The sequence below is a fragment of the Canis aureus genome, chromosome 9 (assembly GCF_053574225.1).
Source record: "Canis aureus isolate CA01 chromosome 9, VMU_Caureus_v.1.0, whole genome shotgun sequence".
Lineage (NCBI taxonomy): Eukaryota > Metazoa > Chordata > Mammalia > Carnivora > Canidae > Canis > Canis aureus.
Genome location: NC_135619.1, coordinates 73,804,200 through 73,825,090, shown reverse-complemented (window position 1 = coordinate 73,825,090; position 20,891 = coordinate 73,804,200). Strand labels below are relative to the sequence as shown.

General features: G+C 61.8%; 2 protein-coding genes and 1 long non-coding RNA gene across 4 annotated transcripts in view; 2 read left to right on the top strand and 1 right to left on the bottom strand.

Moving 5' to 3' along the window:
* Window positions 1-789: 789 nt before the first annotated feature.
* Window positions 790-11,285, top strand: LOC144321182 (uncharacterized). Its single transcript, XR_013386943.1, has 2 exons — window positions 790-952; window positions 8,721-11,285. It is a non-coding gene; the product is annotated as an uncharacterized LOC144321182 (long non-coding RNA).
* Window positions 1,251-3,521, top strand: ANKRD9 (ankyrin repeat domain 9). The gene is made up of 2 exons (XM_077910677.1): window positions 1,251-1,950; window positions 2,413-3,521. Exon 2 carries the CDS (start codon window positions 2,452-2,454, stop codon window positions 3,421-3,423), a length of 972 nt encoding a protein of 323 aa, XP_077766803.1. The 5' UTR covers window positions 1,251-1,950; window positions 2,413-2,451; the 3' UTR covers window positions 3,424-3,521.
* TECPR2 (tectonin beta-propeller repeat containing 2) overlaps window positions 9,474-20,891 on the bottom strand; it is a 102,872-nt gene continuing 91,454 nt past the window's right edge. For both annotated transcript variants that reach the window (XM_077910674.1, XM_077910675.1), the window contains 3 exons: window positions 12,203-12,344; window positions 11,637-11,786; window positions 9,474-11,282 (listed from right to left, as the gene is read on the bottom strand). In XM_077910674.1, the coding sequence (XP_077766800.1) occupies window positions 11,131-11,282; window positions 11,637-11,786; window positions 12,203-12,344 (444 nt within the window). In that variant the 3' untranslated portion in view covers window positions 9,474-11,130. The remainder of the gene's footprint in view (window positions 11,283-11,636; window positions 11,787-12,202; window positions 12,345-20,891) is intronic.

Genomic DNA, 20,891 nt, shown 5'->3' with positions numbered 1-20,891 from the left:
GCGGTGGTCAGCCTGGGGGGGGGCTCCCGGGGCCCTGACCGCGGTCAGCCTGGGGGGGGGGGCTCCCGGGGCCCAGACGGTGGTCAGCCTAGAGGGGGGGCTCCCGGGACCCCGGCGGTGGTCAGCCTGGGGGGGGGCTCCCGGGGCCCGACCGCGGTCAGCCTACTGGGGGGGCTCCCAGGGCCCCGACCGCGGTCAGCCTACTGGGGGGGCTCCCGGGGCCCCGACCGCGGTCAGCCTACTGGGGGGGCTCCCAGGGCCCCGACCGCGGTCAGCCTAGTTGGGGGGCTCCCAGGGCCCCGACCCCCGCCGGGCAGGACGCCATCGGGACCTCAGGGATCACAGCTCCGCCTCTTGACGCCTCCCTGTGCAGCCGGGGCGACCGTGGCCGAGGTCTCAAGGTCAGAGGGTCAGGGCGGAGGGGAGGTGGAGTAAGTCCCGGGGCGAGGGGGCGGGCGCTGTCCGCGGAACCGGGGCGCCCCGCGCGCGCCCAGACTCGCACGGAGCGCGGGCCCCAGCCGTGCTCCCGGGACCCCGCGGCCCGAGCCCTCCGCGCCCGCGGCTCGGGTTTCCGGGAGCCCCGCCCCCCGCGGGCCCTCAAGTTTCTCCCAACTTTTCCGCGGGTCCCGCCGGGCGCCCCGCCCCCCGGCCGGTGACGTAACAATGGTGCAGCGTGGCGGCCAATGAGCGGGGCCGGGGGCCAGCGGCGCGGGCCAATGGCGGCGGCGGACGGTCCCGCGGTCCTGCCGGGCCGGGGCCGCACTGCGCCGCCCGCCGCCCGCCCGCCCGCCGCCGGCGCCGCCGCCCAGCTCTCGGGCCGCGGCGGCTCAGAGCGCGGCTGCGGCGGGCGCGGGCGGCGGCGGCTCCCTCCGGCCCGCCTGTCTGGGGACCTTCCGTGCGCCTGCCGCGGGGAGGAGCGGGAGGAGCGCGCTGCGGCCCCGCCGCCCCCACGGTGAGCCCCCGGCCCCGGCCCCGGCCCCGGCCCCGGCCCCCGCCCGCCCGGCGCAGCCCCCCGCGGCCTCCCCTGGCCGCCGCCCCCTCGGGCCCGGGGCGCGAGCGCACGCAGGTGCAGCCTCGCCGCGCTGGCGACCGTCAGGCTCAGGCGGACGCCCTGGCCTCGCCCCCCGCGACCCGCGGCCGCCGGGAGGGGCTGGGAGGCGCCGGCGGGCGGCCCGGGCGCGCTGCCCGGCCCTCGGTGGCCCAACCCCCCATTCACCGAGCCGCGGCCGAGACTCGCTGCCCAGTGACGTGGGGCGGCCCAACTTTACGTAACCCGCCGGCGCCCCACGGGTCTCCCCACGGGGTGCGTGCGCCCGGGGCGCGCAGTCCAGGCTGGGGGGGCTGCTCCGGGCACGGCGACCCCCGAGGAGCACCGTGCCCCGCGCCGTAACTTGGTTACCCGGTGTGTGCGGACGCGGCCTGTCCGCCGACCCAGGCCCCTTGTGACCAAGGGCTTACCCTTGAGGGAAGGCCGTGGGGGAGCTGCGGCCAGGGTCAGGGGTCAGAGGCCAGGGTTCAGGTTGGGGCCGGGAGCTCAGAGGGCAAGGTCGGGCAGGGATCAAGCTGGGCTCCCTGTGGCCCGGGGGTCTCCCCGATTCTGGAATGAGCCCAAAGTGGGAGGGATGAGATCTGGGTTCTGGGCCCGGCCGTACCACGACCTGCTCACTGACCTTGGCCCGGCTTTCGCCCCTGGCTGGAAATGGGATGGCCGAGCCCGCTGCGGCTGGTAGTTGGGGGGACCAGGAGGAGCGGCGGACCTGGAGGGGGTTTGCTGTCCAGAGTTGTGCGCAGGGCTCCATGTCGATTTCGTTCTCCTGCCCGCTCCACCCCGGCTCACCCTGCTGGGGCTCACAGCGTGCGTCCCCCCCATCCCCTTTCTTACAGATGAAGTTGAGGCTCAGAGAAGGAGAGTGATACACTCACGTCCTGTGATTGGAGTGCGGGACCCGGGTAGGTCTGGGCCTAGAACTCTGCCGGTGCCTGGCATGGCGGGGGGGCGGGGGGTGGGCTCTAGGAGCCCCCATCTGCGGTCAGGGGCAGAGGGAAAGGGTCATGGTTAGGTGGGGCTTGGCCCAGCTGGGGAGGTGGATCACGACACTCTACCCCCTTACGTGGTCTTTTCTGTTTGGGGTTGGATGTACCTGGTCAGCTGGGCCCTGCGCTGGAGGCGGCGGGCAGGTCGGTTTTCAGCGTGGCTCTGACTGTGGGTGGGCCTGTGAGGGGAGGGGGCAGGGAAGGGCATCTCTAGCAGAGGCGCCAGAGGACGAGACTCAAAAAGGGAGAAGGGAGGGAGGTCAGGTGCAGCTCGATCAGGGGTGTGGGAGGTGGTTGGGGCCTAGGAGAGAAGGGAGCGGCGAAGAGTGGCTGGAGGGGCCTGGGCGGCGGAGCCTCACGGAGACCCCCTCCCCGCAGGTGGCCCATGCCGTGAGCCCCGGAGGTGCCGCCACCAGCATGCCGTGGGACGCGCGGCGGCCCGGGGGCAGCGCGGACGGCGGGCCCGAGGGCGCGGGCGCGGCGCGCTCCCGAGCGCAGAAGCAGTGCCGCAAGTCGTCGTTCGCCTTCTACCAGGCGGTTCGCGACCTGCTGCCCGTGTGGTTCCTGGAGGACATGCGCGCCAGCGAGGCCTTCCACTGGGACGAGCGCGGCCGCGCCGCCGCCTACTCGCCGTCCGAGGCGCTGCTCTACGCGCTGGTGCACGACCACCGGGCCTACGCGCACTACCTGCTGGCCACGTTCCCGCGCCGCGCGCTCGCGCCGCCCAGCGCCGGCTTCCGCTGCTGCGCGGCTCCCGGGCCGCACGTGGCGCTCGCCGTGCGCTACAACCGCGTGGGCATCCTGCGCCGCATCCTGCGCACCGTGCGCGACTTCCCGCCCGACGAGCGCGCGCGCCTGCTCGACCGGCGCGGCTGCACCCGCGTGGAGGGCGGCGGCACGGCGCTGCACGTGGCCTGCGAGCTGGCGCGCCCCGAGTGCCTCTTCCTGCTGCTCGGCCACGGCGCGTCCCCGGGCCTGCGCGACGGCGGCGGCCTGACGCCCCTGGAGCTGCTGCTGCGCCACCTGGGCCGCGACGCCGGAGCCGCCAGCGCCGCCGGCACCCCCGGCACCGCAGGGACGCCCGCCGCGCCCGGGGAGCCCCGCCAGCGCCGCCTGCTGCTGCTCGACCTGCTGGCGCTGTACGCGCTCGCCGCCCACGCCGCCGCCGGCCCCGCCCGCCGAGAGCTGCTGGGCGACCGGCCGCGCTGGCAGCGGCTGCTGGGCGAGGACAAGTTCCAGTGGCTGGCGGGCCTGGCGCCGCCCTCGCTCTTCGTGCGCGCCATGCAGGTGCTGGTCACCGCCATCTCGCCGGGTCGCTTCCCCGAGGCCCTGGACGAGCTGCCGCTGCCGCCCTTCCTGCAGCCGCTGGACCTCACGGGCAAGGGCTAGACCTCGGGCGCTCCCCGGGCGGTGGATTTTTGGAAAATACTATTTTTCAGAGCGTTGTACCCAGCACTTTACATATACTGATCTCTGTACAGGAGAAACTCTGCTTCGTGTGTTGCGGGCATCGCGCGGGCCGGGTCGGGCAGGCGGGCCCCGCTGCAGCTTTCCTGGGGGGCCGGCTGAGCTCAGCTCCCCGCGTCCTTCCCCTCTTGGCGAGGGCTTGGAGGTCATGCGACCCCCCCAGAGCCAGGCCTCAGCTCACTGCGCAGCCACCGAGGTCGGGGAGGACCAGCATCCCATCTTGATCTAGAGCCTCCAGGACTATGTGTCCCAGAGGGAGTGACAGCTGAGCAGAGGAGTGGGGCAGGGGTGGGGGGTGCAGGCCGCGGGCCGAGTCCTGGGACAGGACGTGCAAAGCCGGAGAGGCCAAGAGAACAGGTCCTGGGAGATTCTGGGAGGCGGTTCTGGGAGCCGGCACTTAGGGCCTTGTAAACTCCCGGGCGAGCAGAGGGAGGGCAGAGGGAGGCAGGAAAGCCTGTTCCCTGGCGCCGGGGTGGGATGGGGTGACCCAGTCTGGGCCCCTGGTGCCCCTTATTCCCAGTAGGCCTCCTGCCTTTCCTTGGGTGTCTTGTGGCAGATGGAAGCCTGGACTTGTCCCTGTCACCCCTTGGGCTCTTTCCTGAGGAGTGGCAGGCACCTGGTCCTGGGTCTCCTGCTTCTCTCTCCTCTGCTGTGAGGCCACTGGGGCCTGCCTCAGGCCCCTGACCCCTGCTCTACCTGGTCCTCGGGGGTTTAGGTGTTCTTCTTCCAGGCCTGACCCCTGTCCAGCCCGGGGTGCGGGCTCCCTCGTGCTCCCCTGGCCCAGCCCCCAGTGGCTGTTAGGTGGTGCCTGCGGGCGATGGGGTGGCGGTGGCACCCAGTGGGCAAGCGCTCTTGGCCCAGCCAGGGGAGCTGCCTTCTGCAGGAAGGTTCTCAAGATGACTTAACAGACTTGCCGCGGCCCTTCAGGACAGCAGACGGGCGGAAGAGCTGGGTCCGGGCCTCGAGCGTCGAGGCCAGGGAGGATGCCAAGGCTGCCCTGCCCGGGGAATTCCGCTGGGCCATGAAATTCAACCTGTGCCGGCACGGGCTGGAGGGCCACGATGTCCTGCCAGGAGCAGACGACTAAAGGTCTGCTGGGCTGCGGGGAGGAGGGGAGGGTGAGGGGGGCGCAGCTCGGGGGCGATCCTAGACTGCAGGTGGGTCAGTTAAATGGCTTCTCTGAACATTGACGCCCGAGGGCGGTGGATACCAACCTGTCCCGGCTCGGACTGGAGGCCTCGGGAGCCCCGTCCTCCAGGCGGCCCAGGTCTTCACGTCAGGGATGCCGTTGTCGGGCAGGTTTGTTACCTTTGGGAGCGGATGAAGGCCGGGACAGGGTGGCTCAGCGTAGCCCGTAGTGGTGGCTTCCGGGCAGTGGGGCTGCGCGGGTGTTGGGGAACCCTTGGTGCCTGACTGCCCCCGCGGCCTCTGCCTGGAGAGCCCGGGTGCCTGGGTCTGCAGACCTCCTGCCAGGTCTCCCCAGGCCCAGCTCCGTCCTCGGTGGACCTCCTGGACCCCTCTTCCTTTCCACGTGACATCTACAGATGTTGGGCTGGGGCTGGGGTGATGCGGACGTGGGGGAGCTGCCCTGCCTCGGAGCTCCCCGGGAGCCCATGGAGAGGTGCCCCATGGAACCCACTGTCCCCGGGTCCAGCAGGAGGCAGGACCTGGCTGGATCATTCTGGGCACCAGAGCCTGGGGGCACAGCCTGAGCACCGGTTCAGGGGAAGTTCTGGGACCCAAGCGGGGTGGTTTGGTTTCAGGGTGACTAGGAAGCAGCTCTTGGGGGGACAGCAGAAGCTGCAAGGACAGCTTCATCGTTTGCAGGGTGACTTTGGGGCCCCAGAGGCCCCCCCGGCCCCTACGCCTGAGGGCTGAGAGGGCAGGAGGAGGGTATCCCAGGGCCCGCCCCTGATGTCCTCACTGGGTGGGGGCTTGGGAGCCCAGTGTTCACACTGCTTGCAGCTGCAGTGAGGGCGGGGGGAGCCCCGGTCTGGCCGGCGTCACCGCCCCGTGGCCTCGGAGTGGGGCCTGGTTCTGGCACGGCTCCCACTGAGGCTCGCTGGGGACGCCTGGCTCAGGGCACTGCAGGCCTCGGCGAGCACAGGGGACCCAGGAAGTGGTGCAGGATGATAAGGGCGGCCTCGGGGTTATCTGGTGGCCACTGCTGGCCGGAGGGAGGGCAGGAGGCTGGGCAGGAAGCACCTGGCTTTGGGCTTATCGGGCCCTGGGGCCCCGCAGCCCCAGAAAGGGCAGCCCCGACGGTGGGGCGACATGTGCCGGAGCGCTGAGGAGGGGCTGAAGCCAGGCCCAGCCCAGGTGTCCCTTGGCCGACAGCGACTCAGCTCTTGGTCCTTGGCAGTTGGCCTTGGTGGCTTGTCAGAGGCAACCGCTCTGCCCGGAACGAGGCCCACTTTTCTCTGGAGCGAAGCACATGGGTTCGCTTGCTCGGTCCACTCGTTCCAGTCTTTCTAAGGAAAACCTGACGGCGGCCAGTCCTGCCCTGCCACGGCCACCGTGCGGCCCAGGGAGTCCCAGCCTGTTCGCGCCCAGGGGCCAGAATCCCCTTCCTCCAGATGCCAGCTGGGGTGGAGCCTCGGGCCGGGAACCGGAGGGGGCACTGTCGGGTGGCCTGGGGGAGGTGGCCGTGAGGGCAGGGGAGGAAGGACCTCGATCTGCCCCTCCTTGGCTGCGGGACATGACTCAGCGTGAGCGCCTCGCCCACGCGGACTTCAGCCTGATTATTGCCTTGACGCGGAGGACTCTGATTTCCCTCCCTCCCGATTGCTTCACCAGCTTGAAGCCGCGCCACCGAGGAGAGCAGTTGCCCCAAGTACCGCCAGTCCTGCTCAGGACGAGGATGCTTCCCGGGGCCGGGATGGAGGGAGAGCAGCGCGGTCGGGGAGGCCGTGCGCTGTTGGCACCTGTTAGGGGACGGAGAGCCTGCTGCCCCAGCCTGGCCCCGCTCTGCTTCGTGCCGTTACATTTTTTAAACAGAGGCATGACTTAACATATGATAGAGGCACAGCCTTTAGATATTTTTAAAGATGGAAAGAATCCTTTTTTATAAAGGCCTCACACCCAATGTGGGGCTTGAACTCCCGACCCCAAGATCAAGAATCGCATGCTCTCCCCAGCCAGGCGCCCTGAGATGCTCAGACTTTAAATGTTTAGTCCAAGGAGTTCTGACAAATGTCTACACATGTGTAACCACCACCACAGTCAAGATAGAGGTGAGGACAGGTATCTGTGTCTTCAGTGACTTTTATTTTTTAAAAAAAGATTTTCTTTGAGAAAGCATTAGAGAGAGCGAGAGAGCGGGTGGGGGCAGAGGGAGAGGGTGAAGCAGGCTCGATCCCAGGACCCTGAGGTCATGACCTGAGCCGAAGGCAGACGCCCAACGGACTGAGCCACCAGGAGCCCTGTCTTCAGGGATTTTTAAAAAGAGTTTCTGCTTAATAGAATTCATGCTTCTGGTGGAACGGGAACTGCAGAGAAATCCAGGGCAGGCTGCGGCGGGGCTTCCTCGTGGCACGTCCTCGCGCCGTCCCCTCCAGCTGTGGGACTCCCGAGGGCAGGAGCCGGCTACTTGCTACCATCCCACCAGCCAGACAGCCGCAGCCAGCATTTCGGTGTATTTTCTTCCAGTTTTTTCTATGCACATCCATAGATGTCTTCAAACATTCCCCCATGCCTATTCTTTACACACACGACATCAGATCACTTAAATAATTGAGTATTTTAAAACTTACGATAAGCATTTTCCTGTATTGTAAAAATGCTTTGTAAATAAGACTTCTCAGAAGTCTTTGGTGTTTACTTTGCCGTATCTGACTCCCTAGTGTTTTTTAAAATTTTTTAAAATTTTAAAATTTTTATTTTTTGACTCCCTAGTGTTGACGGTGTGAGGAGTTCAGGTTAGGGAGCCCCGTTTTTAAAATGTGGATTTTATTTTGAAATAATATACATTTACATGGCTTGAAATTCAAAAGATACAAAAAGATGCATATGGCCCAGGCAACCTCGGCGACCAGCTGCGGGGTGACCTTGGTTCTTATGGCCCTTCTGCGCAGCTGGAATGACGGACCATTTCGAACCCCCCAAAAGTTAGGAGGGTGCGCGTGCCCGGGCCCGCTATCCCCGTCTCTCCTGTCTCCCGCTCTGCGTGGTCTTCCACCAGACCACGTCGTGACGCGCTGCGGACAGTTGGCACCACCGCGCTGCAGCCGGGCCGGCCCGCCCAGGACACCTGCTCCGTGACAGCTGCGCAGGGGCTGCTCCTCGAGGCCACGGGCCGGTATTTTACAATCACAGAACCGCCTGCACTATACGTCTTCCCCGATTTAGGGTTTGTTCTTGAGGACAGGTTTCCAGAGGTGGAGTTTGTGGGTTTGCGGGCTTTACGATCGCTCCCCCTGCTCTGTCCGCGCCCCACCTGGGTGCCAGGCATTTGCTCTTTCATCTCTGTCCATATGAGTGCCTTAGGTGTTCCTCCGACTGCTGTGTGCACTTTTTTTTTTTTTTTAAGATTTATTCCTGAGAGACAGAGAGACAGGACATAGAAGGAGAAGCAGGCTCCTCGCGGGGAGCCCGGTGCAGGACTCGATCCCAAGACCCCGGGATCACACCCTGAGCCAAAGGCACACAACACTGAGCTACCCGGGTGCCCCTGGTGTGTGCACATTTTTTAAGGTATATAGTCACCATCCATGATGTCACAATTTTCCCTTTTAAGTGGGGTTTAAAATTTGTAGAATTTTAAGATTTTGAGGAAATCAAATCTGTAATTTCCTCTGTGGTTCTCCTGTCACTTTTGAGTCTAAAATCCTTTGCCATCCGGAAATCAGATACCATTCCCCCTTTTTTAAAGTTTTTTTAAAGCAGGCTCCACGCCCAATTTGAGTCCAATGTGAGCATTGAACTTGTGACCCTGAGATAAGACCTGAGCTGAGATCAAGAGTCGGACGCTTAACCGATGGAGTCCCCCAGGCTCCCATGGTTTTAAGACACTTTAATCCATTTAATAGGTTTGCCCAGATAATGAAGGGGTGGTGCACATCAGTTGTGACCTCACCCGCCTGTCCCGATGTGCCTTCATCATGTCAGCTCCCGCGGGTCCGGTCGGGCCGCCTGCCATCCCTGGCCCTCCCTCCCATGCCATACTTTAATTCACCTGCTGCCGTCAGCACCCTTGGCAATTCCCACCTGTTTCTTCCCAGGACAGTGAGGTGGCATCACGCAGCGCTGGCCTGGAGTTCTGCAGAGCTGGGCTCCAGTCCCAATGGCCCGTGAGTGGCCTCCAGCAAGTACGGAACCTCTCTGAGTGTCACCGAGGCCCACAGTGCTTCCCGCAGGGGCTCGAGGGGGACCCGAAGCTGTGCAGGAGCCCCAGGCGCACGTCTGGCAGTCGGGGGGCACCTGTGGGCACGAGCATCATTGGGGACCTCCCCCGACACAGACCAACATCCCAGTGAGGCTCCCCCCAAACTGAGTTAGAGCCTTTGGAAAGGACTGAGGTCTTCGCAGCATCCTTCGTCTTTCCTGAGGGACGTTGGACGTCGTAATTCAAGTGTGCCTCGATGTCTTCGGTGAAGCAGGACATTCCCTGACACGGGGCAGACGTTTCTCGCTCAGGCCTCCGTGGCACACGACGCGTCCGGCGGCCGAGGCCCTGATCCCTCCCTGCAGGGTGCTTTCCACTAGGGCACTGCTGGCCTTTGGTTTCGTTTCTTGGCGGCGGAGTCCTGGGCTCAGGGCCTCGACCCCCCCAGGCCCGCCCACAGCGGCCCGGCCTCGGGGGCCTGCGGAGCGACCGCTCCCTGGGGACAGCCGTCCTGGGTGAGCCGGTGCGGAAACCCCACGCGGGCCGGGCCGCCGAGCGCCACCGCAGATCCTTCGGGCACAGGTGGGCACGCCACCGTCGAGGCTGCGCGGGGCCCCTTCTCACAGCCCGGACACCAGACTCGACCAGGTTTGGAAAAAGTCTAGTTTATTGCACTGTCTCAAAGCACAACTAAAAATTAAAACCGGAAGGAAAAACCGTACAAAGCACTGAAGCTAAAAGTAGTTTAAAAGTATCAAACTAGACTTGGGTTTAATTGCACTAAAGTCCCGTGGGTTTAGGAGGGCTCTGCCGTCCAGGGGCCGCAAGGCACAACGTACAGAGGCGCGGCCGCAGCCGGGCCGGCCTCCGCGCTCGCCAGACTTCTGAAACAAGGGTTCTCTAAGCGTGGAGTGTGAAGCAGGGCCTGGGGTTGCAGCGTCTTGTCCTCCTCTGGGCCTGGAGCACCTCCGTCTCCGCGGCTGGCCGGGTCCTGGCAGGGAACACGCCGTATCGCTCTCCCCCTGCGGCCCGGGGGCTCCTGGACACGTTCGCTTAGTAGAAAACAGGCATCGAGTCACTGGGCCCTGGACCAAGGACAGGCTAAAAAAAGCAGCGAGGCCGAGTCCCACTTGGGAGCTGCCTCCGGGAGGGGGGGGCGGTGCGCTCAGGCGGGACGTGGGCCGGGCTGCCGAGCCTTGGGCCCAGATGCCTGCGGGGACAGTGGGCACCGCAGGCCGACCCCAGGGACCGGCGTCCGGCGTGGCCACAGCGGGCTCGGTTCGAACCTCCTGGGGGCATCAACCCAATGCCTGCTAATGGCACCGGTGGCCGCTCAGGGCCAGCCGGCAGGTGCCACGACTGCCCCGCACGTGGAGGACACGCGGGGGGACGCCCACGCTCCGTGAAGCTGCGGCTGAGGACAGCGCCGGTGCAGGGTAAACCATGTGAAGGAACGAAGGGCCTTCCACTGGTTTCATAAAATACATTTCTCCTCTAAATTTATAAGAGTTGATTTCAAATGAGGTATCTTATGCAGGTTTGTAATATAACAAACAAAAAAGGCAATAATTAGTAGACTCATCCTGTGAGGATGCTCCTGGTCTTTACGACGTCCACCAGCAGCATTAACATCACTCAAAGACACTGCTGAGTCAGCCACCGTGGCCGAGCTCCCCCACCTCGGCCACACCTCCCAGGGCCACCGCTGCCTTGGAAACACGTGCACCCTTCACGTCCATGTCATCCACTGGCCTTTATTGTTTTGGCTGAAGTGTGTTCTCCAGGAGGCGAGTGTGCTGTGCCCTGTGCGTGGGCCGGGAGGGCGTGCGTGGTGTGGGCGTGCATGTTGTGGTGTGTGTGCGCGTGGGTGCTGCAGCCTGGCACAGACCAGCACCCCACTCTCCGACACGGCCTTGGTTTCCCCACTGGGGTGTCCAGCACGGAATGTGTGCCGGAACTCGTGTCCCTGTGATGACCACAAGCTGGCCCAGGACCCCCCTCAGTGGCAGGGAGCACTGACCCCCGGGTTGTCCCCACGGCAGGCCAGGAGCGCCAGGGGACGCGGCCTCGGCAGGAGCTCAGAGGCACTGCCGCTCTGGCAACGGCTCCACATCACTCGGCCGAGGCTGTGGGTTCTGGAACAGATGGAAACAAACATGGATGAAAGCAAGTGTGGTTGTCCGAGCCGGCCCGGCATGTCTGGACGAGGGCTGATGAGGCGTGGCCGAGAGCGAGCGACTCCGAAACCACTGTGTCCGCCACCGTCCCGGCCTCCTCCCTCCTGAGCAGCCCTGCCCCAGGCTCCTTCAGATGACCTCCCACTCGTCCTCCAGGTCCTCGGGGTGGGGGGTGGTGGCGTGGCTGCTCGGGGCGCCGTGCGAGTGGCTGAAAGTCCTCGTCAGCCGCTGGAGGAGGTAGCCGGGGGGGCCCACTGCCCACAGCTCATCGGACGAGGTCACTGCAGGGACGAGAGCCGCCGCACGATCGTTAGTCACCCAGCCCGGGCAGCAGGCACAAGTGGGGTCAGGGCTGGCTCCACATCCTGACGCGGCACTTTCTAGCTCTGGGCTCCGGATCCACCACCCTCAATCTGTGCCCCAGCTCCCCTGGCTCTAAAGTGGGTGGCTCCGGTCCTGGGACACTCTGGCCAGTGGGGTGCGGGATGCCCTCCTTCGGGTGTGACCCTCAGCGATCTGGAGAGCAAGCCCCGTGGGAGCAGCCTCCTGTGGAGGCCCCACTGACCTCGCCCAGGGGAGCCCTGAACCTGATGAGAGCCATGCAGCCCCGAGCCTTGCGGAGCCCTGGCACTTGCCTGTGAAACACGTCACGTTGCCAGGTATTTTCTTCCAATAGTCTCCTGCAGGGTTCTTGTCGGTGACGCCGTACCGCCGGGCAAGATCACCATTGGGGCAGCGGGCCCACACGGTCCTGGTGCTCAGTGCCAGCTGGCAGGCCTGCAACCCTGCACGTGAACAGGGTGTCCGTCTGTCCTCAGCCCCGGCTGCGGAGAGGACAGGCCACCCCCTCCCACGAGGCCGCTCTCTCACATCACTGGGCCCTGTCGACCAGGAAGGCCCCTTGCTGGCCGTGCCCTGCACTGCAGGACTCGGAGTGGGGGCTGAGGGAAAGGGTGCCCCACCGGCAGTGTGAGCCACGCCACCAAGGGCCCAAGGCCACAGGGCACACGGGTCCGGGCCATCTGGGAACAAACATCCCACAAAGAACCCCAAGGGCATAGGGCTGGCTGCAGTCCTGCAATGCTGGGTCCCTCAAGGAATATTCCGTTAGACACCTGTTGTCACCTGCCTCAGTAGGACAGGCTGCCTGAAGGACCAGGTGCCCAGGGGAGGGGCAGCCACGCCACGCTCGCGTTTCTACCTGGCACGTGCTCCCAGTCGGTCCCCACTGGCATCTCTTCGGTGATTCCAGCTCGGACGTGCACGTTCCACCTGCTGTCGAGCGCCCACAGCATCTGGTCGTTGGGACTGGAGTGGACGCTGACCAGTGTGACCCCAGCAGGCTGCAAGCAGGAAGAGACTTTCCTCAGGGGAGGAGGTGGGGGGCATGTTATTTTTGGAGAGAGCAAGGACAGAAGGTTTGGAGCCCCAGGGGGAAGCAGAGTGGACCTCGTCCTGCCCTCTGAGCGCGGCCTGCCACGTCTGGCAAACCCAGCCTCAGGAACCTCCCACCAAACCAGGAAGCCCAGCTCGTCAGCGACAGCATGTCCTGAGGGACAGAGAGGCCGAGATGGGCCAGATGACAGGAGGTGCAAGAGGTGCACATGGGGTCCTGGGCTGGGACGGGCAGGCGGCGGGAAAGGACAGCGACGGAAGAGCACCGTGTCCACACCGTCCCCGATGGGGACATCATCACCTGATGGCAGGTGACGCCCAAATGGCAAGGCCAGCTCTGGGGAACACGGGCCTCAGGGCCGGGCCTTGGGGGGGCCTCACGCGTGCGCACGCAGCCTCAGGCTCACAGCTTCATGCTCACACAGAGGCGCACACGGCAGAGTGTGAACAGCGGCTGAATCTGGATGAAGCGTCTATCAGGCTTTACTGAAATACACCTGCAGGGTTTCTGTTGGCTTTGAGTTTTTTCAAGATAAAAACTTTAATTAAAAAAAATTAGAGGGGGCAGCCCGGGTAGCTCAGTGGTTTAGCGCCTGCCTTCGGCCCAGGGCATGATCCAGGGTCCTGGGATCGAGTCCCACGTCGGATTCCCTGCATGGAGCCTGCTTCTCCCTCTGCCTGTGTCTCTGCCTCTCTCTCTCTCTCTCTCTGTGCTTCTCATAAATAAATAAAAAAATTAAAAAAAAAACTACAGAAATGGGGGACCTGGGTGGTGCCGTTTAAGCATCCGACACTTGATTTCAGCTCAGGTCATGATCTCAGGGTCGTGGGATCCAGCCCCGCGCTGGGCTCCGTGCTCAGTAGACTCTGCTTAGTACAGTCTCTCCCTCTCCCTCTGCCCCCTCTCGTGTTCCCCTCACGTGTTCCCCCTCCTACTAAAATAAGTAAATAAAATATTTTTAAAAATCATAGAAATAAAACCAAGGTATGCTATCACTGTGGTGGGCGCTGTGGGAGAGGTACACAGCAGGCAGCACGTGACACCCCTGGGAGCTCCATCGAGAGCGTGGACGGCTCGGGGGCGAGTGGTGGGCCTCCCCACACACTCTGAGCCTTTGCCTCCACTCTGCTTCTCATACACACGGGACAGGCTGAAGGCAAGGCTGACATCACAGAGCGGCTGTGTCACTGCAGGAAATGGGGACTGGCGGGCAAGAAGGTCCGTGGCCCTGCCCGCCTCGCTTCGGCACAGCTGTCTGCAGGGTCCAGCCTCTGGTCAGCAGCAGTGCTGCTCAGGACCGACCCTGGGGTCGGCTGTCCTCCCCCTAGCGACTGGCGCTGTCCATTTGCCCTGGGCCTCTTGGTCCCGGTTACATCCCTGGTCTTGGGCTCTGCCTTCCTGGTCTGCCTCAACCGGACCCAGAGCAGTCACCGGCGGACACTCGCGGCTGACACGCCTCTGCCGCTCTGTGCTTCCTCCTCCTGGCTACGGTGAACGCAGTCCCGGGGCTTCCTGTCGTCATCTGACACCACACAACTGCCAGTCCGGCCGCCAGGCGCTCTCGGGCACGTGGGCAGAGGGGCTCACCTTGCTCTCCGCCCCGTCAAGGCGGCCGGGGGCTCCGGGCCGCAGCTGCTGGCTGGCTGGGTGGATGATGGACCAGCCTGTGAGGAGGGAGGGCCACCGGGTGGCCAGCAGCGAGCTCCCGGGGCGAGGCCTTCAGCCGATGGGAGGCCAGGGGACACGGGGAACAGCAGAGGGAGGCGCGGCCGCTTCTCTAGAGCGTGGCTACTAGCTCTGCGTCACCACCCACCCTCGGGAGCCCCACCATCTGCCTTGCCTGCTGCGTGGCCCTCAAAATAACGTCCAGCGCTTTCGGAGTTGGGGAGGCCTGAAGCTGCTCTGGCACACTGCCAGAGACCGGGCGCTTCCCACCTCCCTCCCAACCTGGGCCTGACTCGGGCTGCTCCAAACTTCTCCCTTACATGGAGCGCACAGGCACACGAGTGGCCACGCGCTCCCAGCCTCGCAGCAGGGCCATCTGTCCATCCGTAGCGTTTCAAGAGAGAACAGGCATCTGTCCTAAGAGACCTATTAGCAAAGTGCTCCCTCCTTGGCCGCGTGCGAGGAACCCGGGCTCCGCTCATCAGGCTGCAGACAGCAGGCCCGGGGAGCCTCGGGGAGCACCCAGCCTGCGCAGGGGACAGGATCGGCCAGGCAGGAAACATAAGGCTTTTGAAGGCTAGTTTCAGGTGAGGACAGGTGCTATCAAGAAATAAAAGGAGCACTGTGCTGGAGGAGGCAGCCCTGTGGCAGGGCACGGCCAGGAGAGGAGGAGGCTGAGGGACGAGGGGCCAGCGCGGGAGGCTCAGTGGGGAGCAAGTGTGTCGGGGAGGGGTCGTGCAATTTATTCTACAAGCTTTTAGTGACCACGCTACCAAACCAGTCCCTGCGGAGGACAGGGGGCTGAGATGCCGCTGAGGCTTGGCACATCCCCACACAATAGTCACCAACATAAAACAGAACAGCATATAAAACCCCGAGTCCCTTCCGAGCGCCAAGCCACAGACGCACAGGTGAGGTCGGAGGGAGCCCCCGCCACTTCCCCGTCCCCTGGGCAGCCACGCACAAAGCCACAGCGCCTGCCCCTGCTCTGGGCTCTGAAGGGCGCTAATGTCCAGTGTGCCTGGGCCTTCCCCTCCGGGAGTACACACACCTGTTTGGTCAGCTTGTTTACTCCACCCTTGTTTGGCCATGAAATCCCCTCTGTTACACATTACACCTACTTCATCCCATGACCTGGGGTTCCCTTTGGGAAGTGCTGCTCTAGGCCCAGCCTTGCCCCATTCCGTGGAGGACGGACGACGGGGGCTCCAGGGAGCGGAGGGAGAGGCAGGCGCTAGGTGGAGGGAAGAATACGCGTCCTCTGTAGCACGTGGGCACGTACTGCATACGGCCCCACTGACACCAGATCTGTCCCCCTCCTGGAATCTGATCTGTGACTTCTCTGTCCAACAACACATGGCAGAAATAACTTGATGGCAGGCCGAACGTGGTCTCTGGGTTCCCATCAGAGCCTGCACAGTGGGGTGTGCAGGGGCCACGTGGAGGTGGAGGGAGGCGCACAGAGAGGCTGTCCACGCACACACTGCCTACATCCGAGGGGAAGCAATAATTTACCGTCTGAAGCCATTAACTTTCGGGGCAGTGTGCTGGGGACAGCAGAACAACGGGAGGACACAGAAGGCTGTGATGGGCCAGGGAAGAAAGAATTGGGGTGACATGATGGGGAGACAGCAAGAGAGGGCGGGCAGAGAAAGCCCCTAGAAAGAGGCAGGCAGGGGAGGGAGAGGACGAAGAGAGGCCATCAGACAGCCAGGCCGTGCCCTTCTCTCCCCTCCATCCTCAGGCTCCGCCGTCCCCTACATGTCTCTCGGCGGCCCTCCGCCTTGCTGGGGGGCTGCCCACAGTTCTCCCTCCTGCAGCCCCCCTGTGGCAGCCTTCCCAGGACCCCAGGGGCCCACAGAATGCAGTGGGGCTTCCTCTCGCAGCCCAGGCTCAGCCTGAGTCCGCATGTCCTCTGCGTCTAGCCACCATTCCCTTCCCGCACACTGGCCCCCTGCATGCCCTCCTCCCTCCGCCTGGCAGGCCCTGAGCCTCACCCCACTCCAGTGCCTGCCCACAGAGCTCCGGCCTGGCCTGGCGAGGTATACCCGCCTGCAGGCAGAGCCACTTCTTGTCACTTCTGGGGTTGCTGAGGAGTGCTGGCAGGATGCTCGCACTGCTCCCTGCTGAGGCGTCATCTGGGCCAAGTTCTTTGCTTGCTCTCATCCAATAAAAGGACAACTTTTTATCAAAGGATCACATGCATCCAAAAAAGCACACAAATCCTAAGTGTACAGCTCAGTGGGTTTTCATAATCTGAGCACGGCCGTGTAACCGCACCCAGTTACCACCCCCCGCTCTCCACACCCCACACAGGACTTGCACCTGACTCCAATGGAGCAGGTGGAACAGAGGCTGCATCTCAAAGAGGTAATGGCCCTCCCCAGGGGGAGGCCTGCCCACAGGATAGCCCAGGGGAGGCCAGGGGAGAGGGAGGACGCAGGCCAGTTCTCAAAGGACAGAGGCGCCCAAGTGGCAGAATAAAAGCACGCAGGGATGCCAGTAACTGCATAGTAAAAGAGGAAGAGCAACACGTCCTTAGGGACAGACCTCATGAAGCACAGCATCTTGCAGCGTTTCCCAGACTGGGTCCCACGGAACACCATGCCACCCCCACAGGGGTGCTCCTGCTACCTTAGCTCTTGGACTGTCTGCCTCCTGAACATTTCCGAGTGGGGTCACTCAATCATGTACTGGACAGCACGCCAGGCCCTGTGCTAGGCACCAGGGGAAACCTCAAATGCAAACAAACCACACATCCCTGCCCCCAGGAGCTTCCATTCCACTGTGAGGGCTGGGTGGGCAGGAAGGGTTCCCTGACCTGGCCATCCCGGGAAGGCAAGCCGGGCAGTCTCAGTGAGTGCAGAGCCTGGAGACAGGTGCAGGTTTGGGAATGGAAAGGAGGTGGGGCGGCCGGAGCCCAGGGACAGCAGGGAGAGGTCAGAGGGTGTCAGGGCCACAGGCTGAGGGAGAAAGTGGACTTCATGCTGAGTGAAGTGAGAAGCCACTAGATGGTTCTAAAAACAAGAGTAGCACAAAATGACCCTGGCTGTCATGAGGCTGGACCTCAGGGAGGCCTGGGTGGAACGGGCACCCTGTTCCAGAATCCAGGTGAGACGAGAGATGGCCTGGCCCCAGGGTGGTGGTGGATGGCCTCAGAGCAGGCCTGCAAGGTGGGGGGCACGGGGTCTGCTGAAGGACCAGCCAGGGCAGGGCTGCCCTGCTTATCTGGATCCCTCAGAGCCCTCGGCACACTCGGGTTGATAAACATAAACATGAGCACAGCGGCTGCTGAGTCAGACAGTGAAGACAGGGAGAAATAACCTGACGTCCTTTCCAAAAGAAGAGAACAAATGGCTGAAAAGTTGGTGAAATGGGGGCTTGCTCTGCTGGCTGCTGAGAGGGTGGGCAGTGGAGAAGCCCGGTCTGCCACATGGTCACGAGTGAATGCCCGAGAGCCAGCCTGACCAGTGGGGCTGCACGTGTCCTAGGGTCAGAAACCAGGAAAATCATGGGAGCTAAAAGCAAATGACTTCCTCTTTCTCTGGAGCAGACGGTGTCTAACAGGGTCATTCCCAGTGGGAGACAATGGAGGGTTTGGGGAGCAGGGACCCCTGGGTGCTCACATACAACGAGCAGTCATGGGCTCTGCTGTGGCTCACCTGGCAACGGCACTTGTCACCCAATTCATTAGCAGCCTCCCTGGGCCTTTGCTGAATTTATTTTATGAACTCAGGTTTTTTCTTTGGTAATTGTCACCTTTGGATTTGTTCTTTTGTTCATGGACTACTGTTCACATTTTTAAAAATTGGAGTATAATCACCATACGGTGCTATATTAGCTTCAGGTGTACAACACAGTGATTCAACTCTTCCATACGTCCCCAGGGCTCCCACCGTGTGGTCGCCACCTGTCACCGAACAACGTGATTACATACTGTCAACTAGGTCCCCTGTGCTGTACTTTTCATCTCCGTGACTTATTTCATAAATGGAAGTTTGTGCCTCTCAATCCCTTCACCTATGTCACCCATCCCTAAGACTGTTTCTGTGAAAAGCACTGACGTAAGCCTAGGTGCCTCCATGAGGACAGCTGGAGTGCAATGTCCCTGGGCCTCCTCTGAAGACAGCCGAGGGCTTCTGACAGCGCGTGGGGCCCTCAGGTTTACTGGCTGTGCTGCTGCGTGAGAGGGACTCACATCGTCTTCTTGTCGGCACCACAGAGTCTGGGGGCTAAGTGAGCCCACGCATTTCAACGGACAAAACTGAGCACATCAGAGCCTTCTGGACAGAGTGGGCATGACTCAGGATCCCAGTGGTCTGCTAGTGAACAAAATAAACTCTCAACCACTAGGCCGTACCCTTCTATAGACTTGTTAGAGAAATGTGAAAAACAAAATAAGAAGGAATTGTAAAAAGTGATTTTGAGGACACTTACTGTTAATACTTTATTTTTAGCTTCTTTCCTATGTAAAGCTTTTTATTTAAAAAAAAAATCTGGCTTATGTCATTTTGTGTTCTGCTTTTGGCTCAGTTCACAATATACGAAGCTTTTCCCCCATGCCACCACAGCTGTGATTCCAACAGTGGCTCTCCCCCAGTCACCCAGGGGGCTCTGGAAAACACACCTGGGCCTTGCATCAGGTGCTCTCAGGAGGGCCCGGGCCTTGGCATTTATGATGCCATCATTCTGGGGCACAGTTCCCTGATGGTGCGGCTGGGGGCTCCTTGAAAACATCTATACCCAATGGGATAGTAACAGAGTGGCAAGCAGGAAGGGCTGGACACTGGTATCGAGTGTGACTCAGAGGTCAGGGGGAAAACAAAACGAGGTCACTAGCAGTTCCTGGAGACCTGAGGGGACAGGGACCAGGCTGCAAAGGGTTAAGAGTGAAAAGTGAACAAAGTGGGACAGGAAGGCAGGGGGGAAGGTATCTAAGCCTCCAGGAGGGGAGGGCACAGGGCCTGCACCCAGTCCCACCCTGGAGGAGTGGAGGACTTCTCCCTTAGGGGCCCTGTCACAGGAAAGGAGGAGACCATGCAGAAGAACCCTCAGCCACTCGGCCCACCAGCCCCACATGCTCCCACTAGCCTCTGGGACACAGAGGCCCTGACAACATACTGTGTCTTAGTGACCTTTGTTTCCTGAAGGAGGATCAAATAGTAGGCTCTGAGAGATGTTTGTTGAAGGAGAGAGAAAGGAGGTTCTGGAAACTCACTGGTGCTTGCCAGCCTGTCAGCTAGGCACTCAGCCACCCACCCACCCATCTACCTTCATCCACCTTCATCCACAGCAGCCTGCCCCTCATGCCTCCACCACGGTCCTACCAACCCATCCAACGGAGATCTACCCAAGCATCTACTGTGTGCCAGGCACAGTGCTAGGTGCTAGGGATCCATTTCCTTGACTCCTGGATATTAAAGTCTGGTGACAGATAGATACATCATTAACCTCACAAAGAAACTTAAGACGGCAACAGGGAAGGCTACTGAGTGAGGAATTCTGAGAATGGATGGTGTACGTCAGACCGAGTCCAGGAGGGCAGGAAAGGCTGACCCAGGAATGGACAGCCAACCTGAGGCTGAAGGGCGAGCAGGATTGAGCCAGGGCAGAGGGCCAGGAGAGTGCCAGGTAGAGTGAGAGCACAGGGAAGGAGCGAGCAAGGGACCTGGGGCTGGACACCGGGCCGGGCAGCTGGAGTGGGAAGGGTAGGACAGCACCATACAAGGCTCGCCTGCCTGGATGTTGCAGGAGGATCTGCTGGGGTCCGGGGCTCTGAGACTGAAGGTGTTCAGGGAGGCAGAGGCTTAGAAGAGGGACCAGGGCAGCCGGCAGGAAACAAGACGCAAAGTACAAAAGGCTTCTCGGCGGAATTGAGGACTCAGCAGAGAGCACAGCATCCTGGCCTCTGTGAGAAGAGGGGTAAAGCTGGAGGCAGGATGGAAGACAGGCACCTGCGTAGGGTGATAAGGCAGCAAAGGGTTTCAGAAATGTCCCTCGCCCTCAGCCACTACTCTGAGAGCTCCTGAACACAGCCCAAGACACACACTCTTTCCCAAATGGCAACCAGTGCAAGTCCTGGCCACCTCCCTCCCCACGATAAAGCAGGCCCGGATGCCGAGGCGAGGTGAACGGGTGGCAGTCTGTGAAGAAGCATCACACATGGGCCGACTGCAAAGTAAGAAGCTTGTTTTTGCTGAACCCAAGTCGCTCCGGGGACAAGGTGAGAGAGATCAGAGTCCAGCGGCTCTTAAACCTTACAGCCCAGGATTTGTGTGGGGAACTTATAAAACCGCACATTCCTTATTACTCAGCCATAAAAAAGAATGAAATCTTGCCATTTGTGGAGGGAGCTGGAGGGTATTATGCTAAGTGAAATAAGTCAGTCAGAGCAAGACAAATACCATGTGATTTCACTCGTGTGGAGTTTAAGAAACAAAACAAATGAGCAGAGGGAAAAAGAAAGGGGGGGGGGAGACAAACTAGGAAACAGACTCTTAACTACAGAGAGCACACTGATGGTCACCTGGGGGAGGCCGGGGGGATGGGCAAACAGGTGATGTGGGTGAAGGGGGGCACTTGTGATGAGCACTGGGACATGTATGAAGTGCTGATCACTATATTGTACGCCTGAAACTAATATTTCACTGTATGTGGACGAACTGGAACTCTGAACAAATCAAAGAATGAACGAATGAACAAAAAAATGGCACATTCCTGGGCTTGGGTCAGCCTTTCAGCATCAGACTTTGGGGCTAGGGCCCAGAAATGACTTTTTAGACAAGCACCTCAGGCAATTTTGTTCAGGTTATCTGTGTATTAGCTTTTT

Coding starts and splice junctions, on each gene's coding strand:
- ANKRD9 (XM_077910677.1), top strand. CDS start 2,452: ATGCCGTGGGACGCGCGGCGGCCCGGGGGCAGCGCGGACGGCGGGCCC.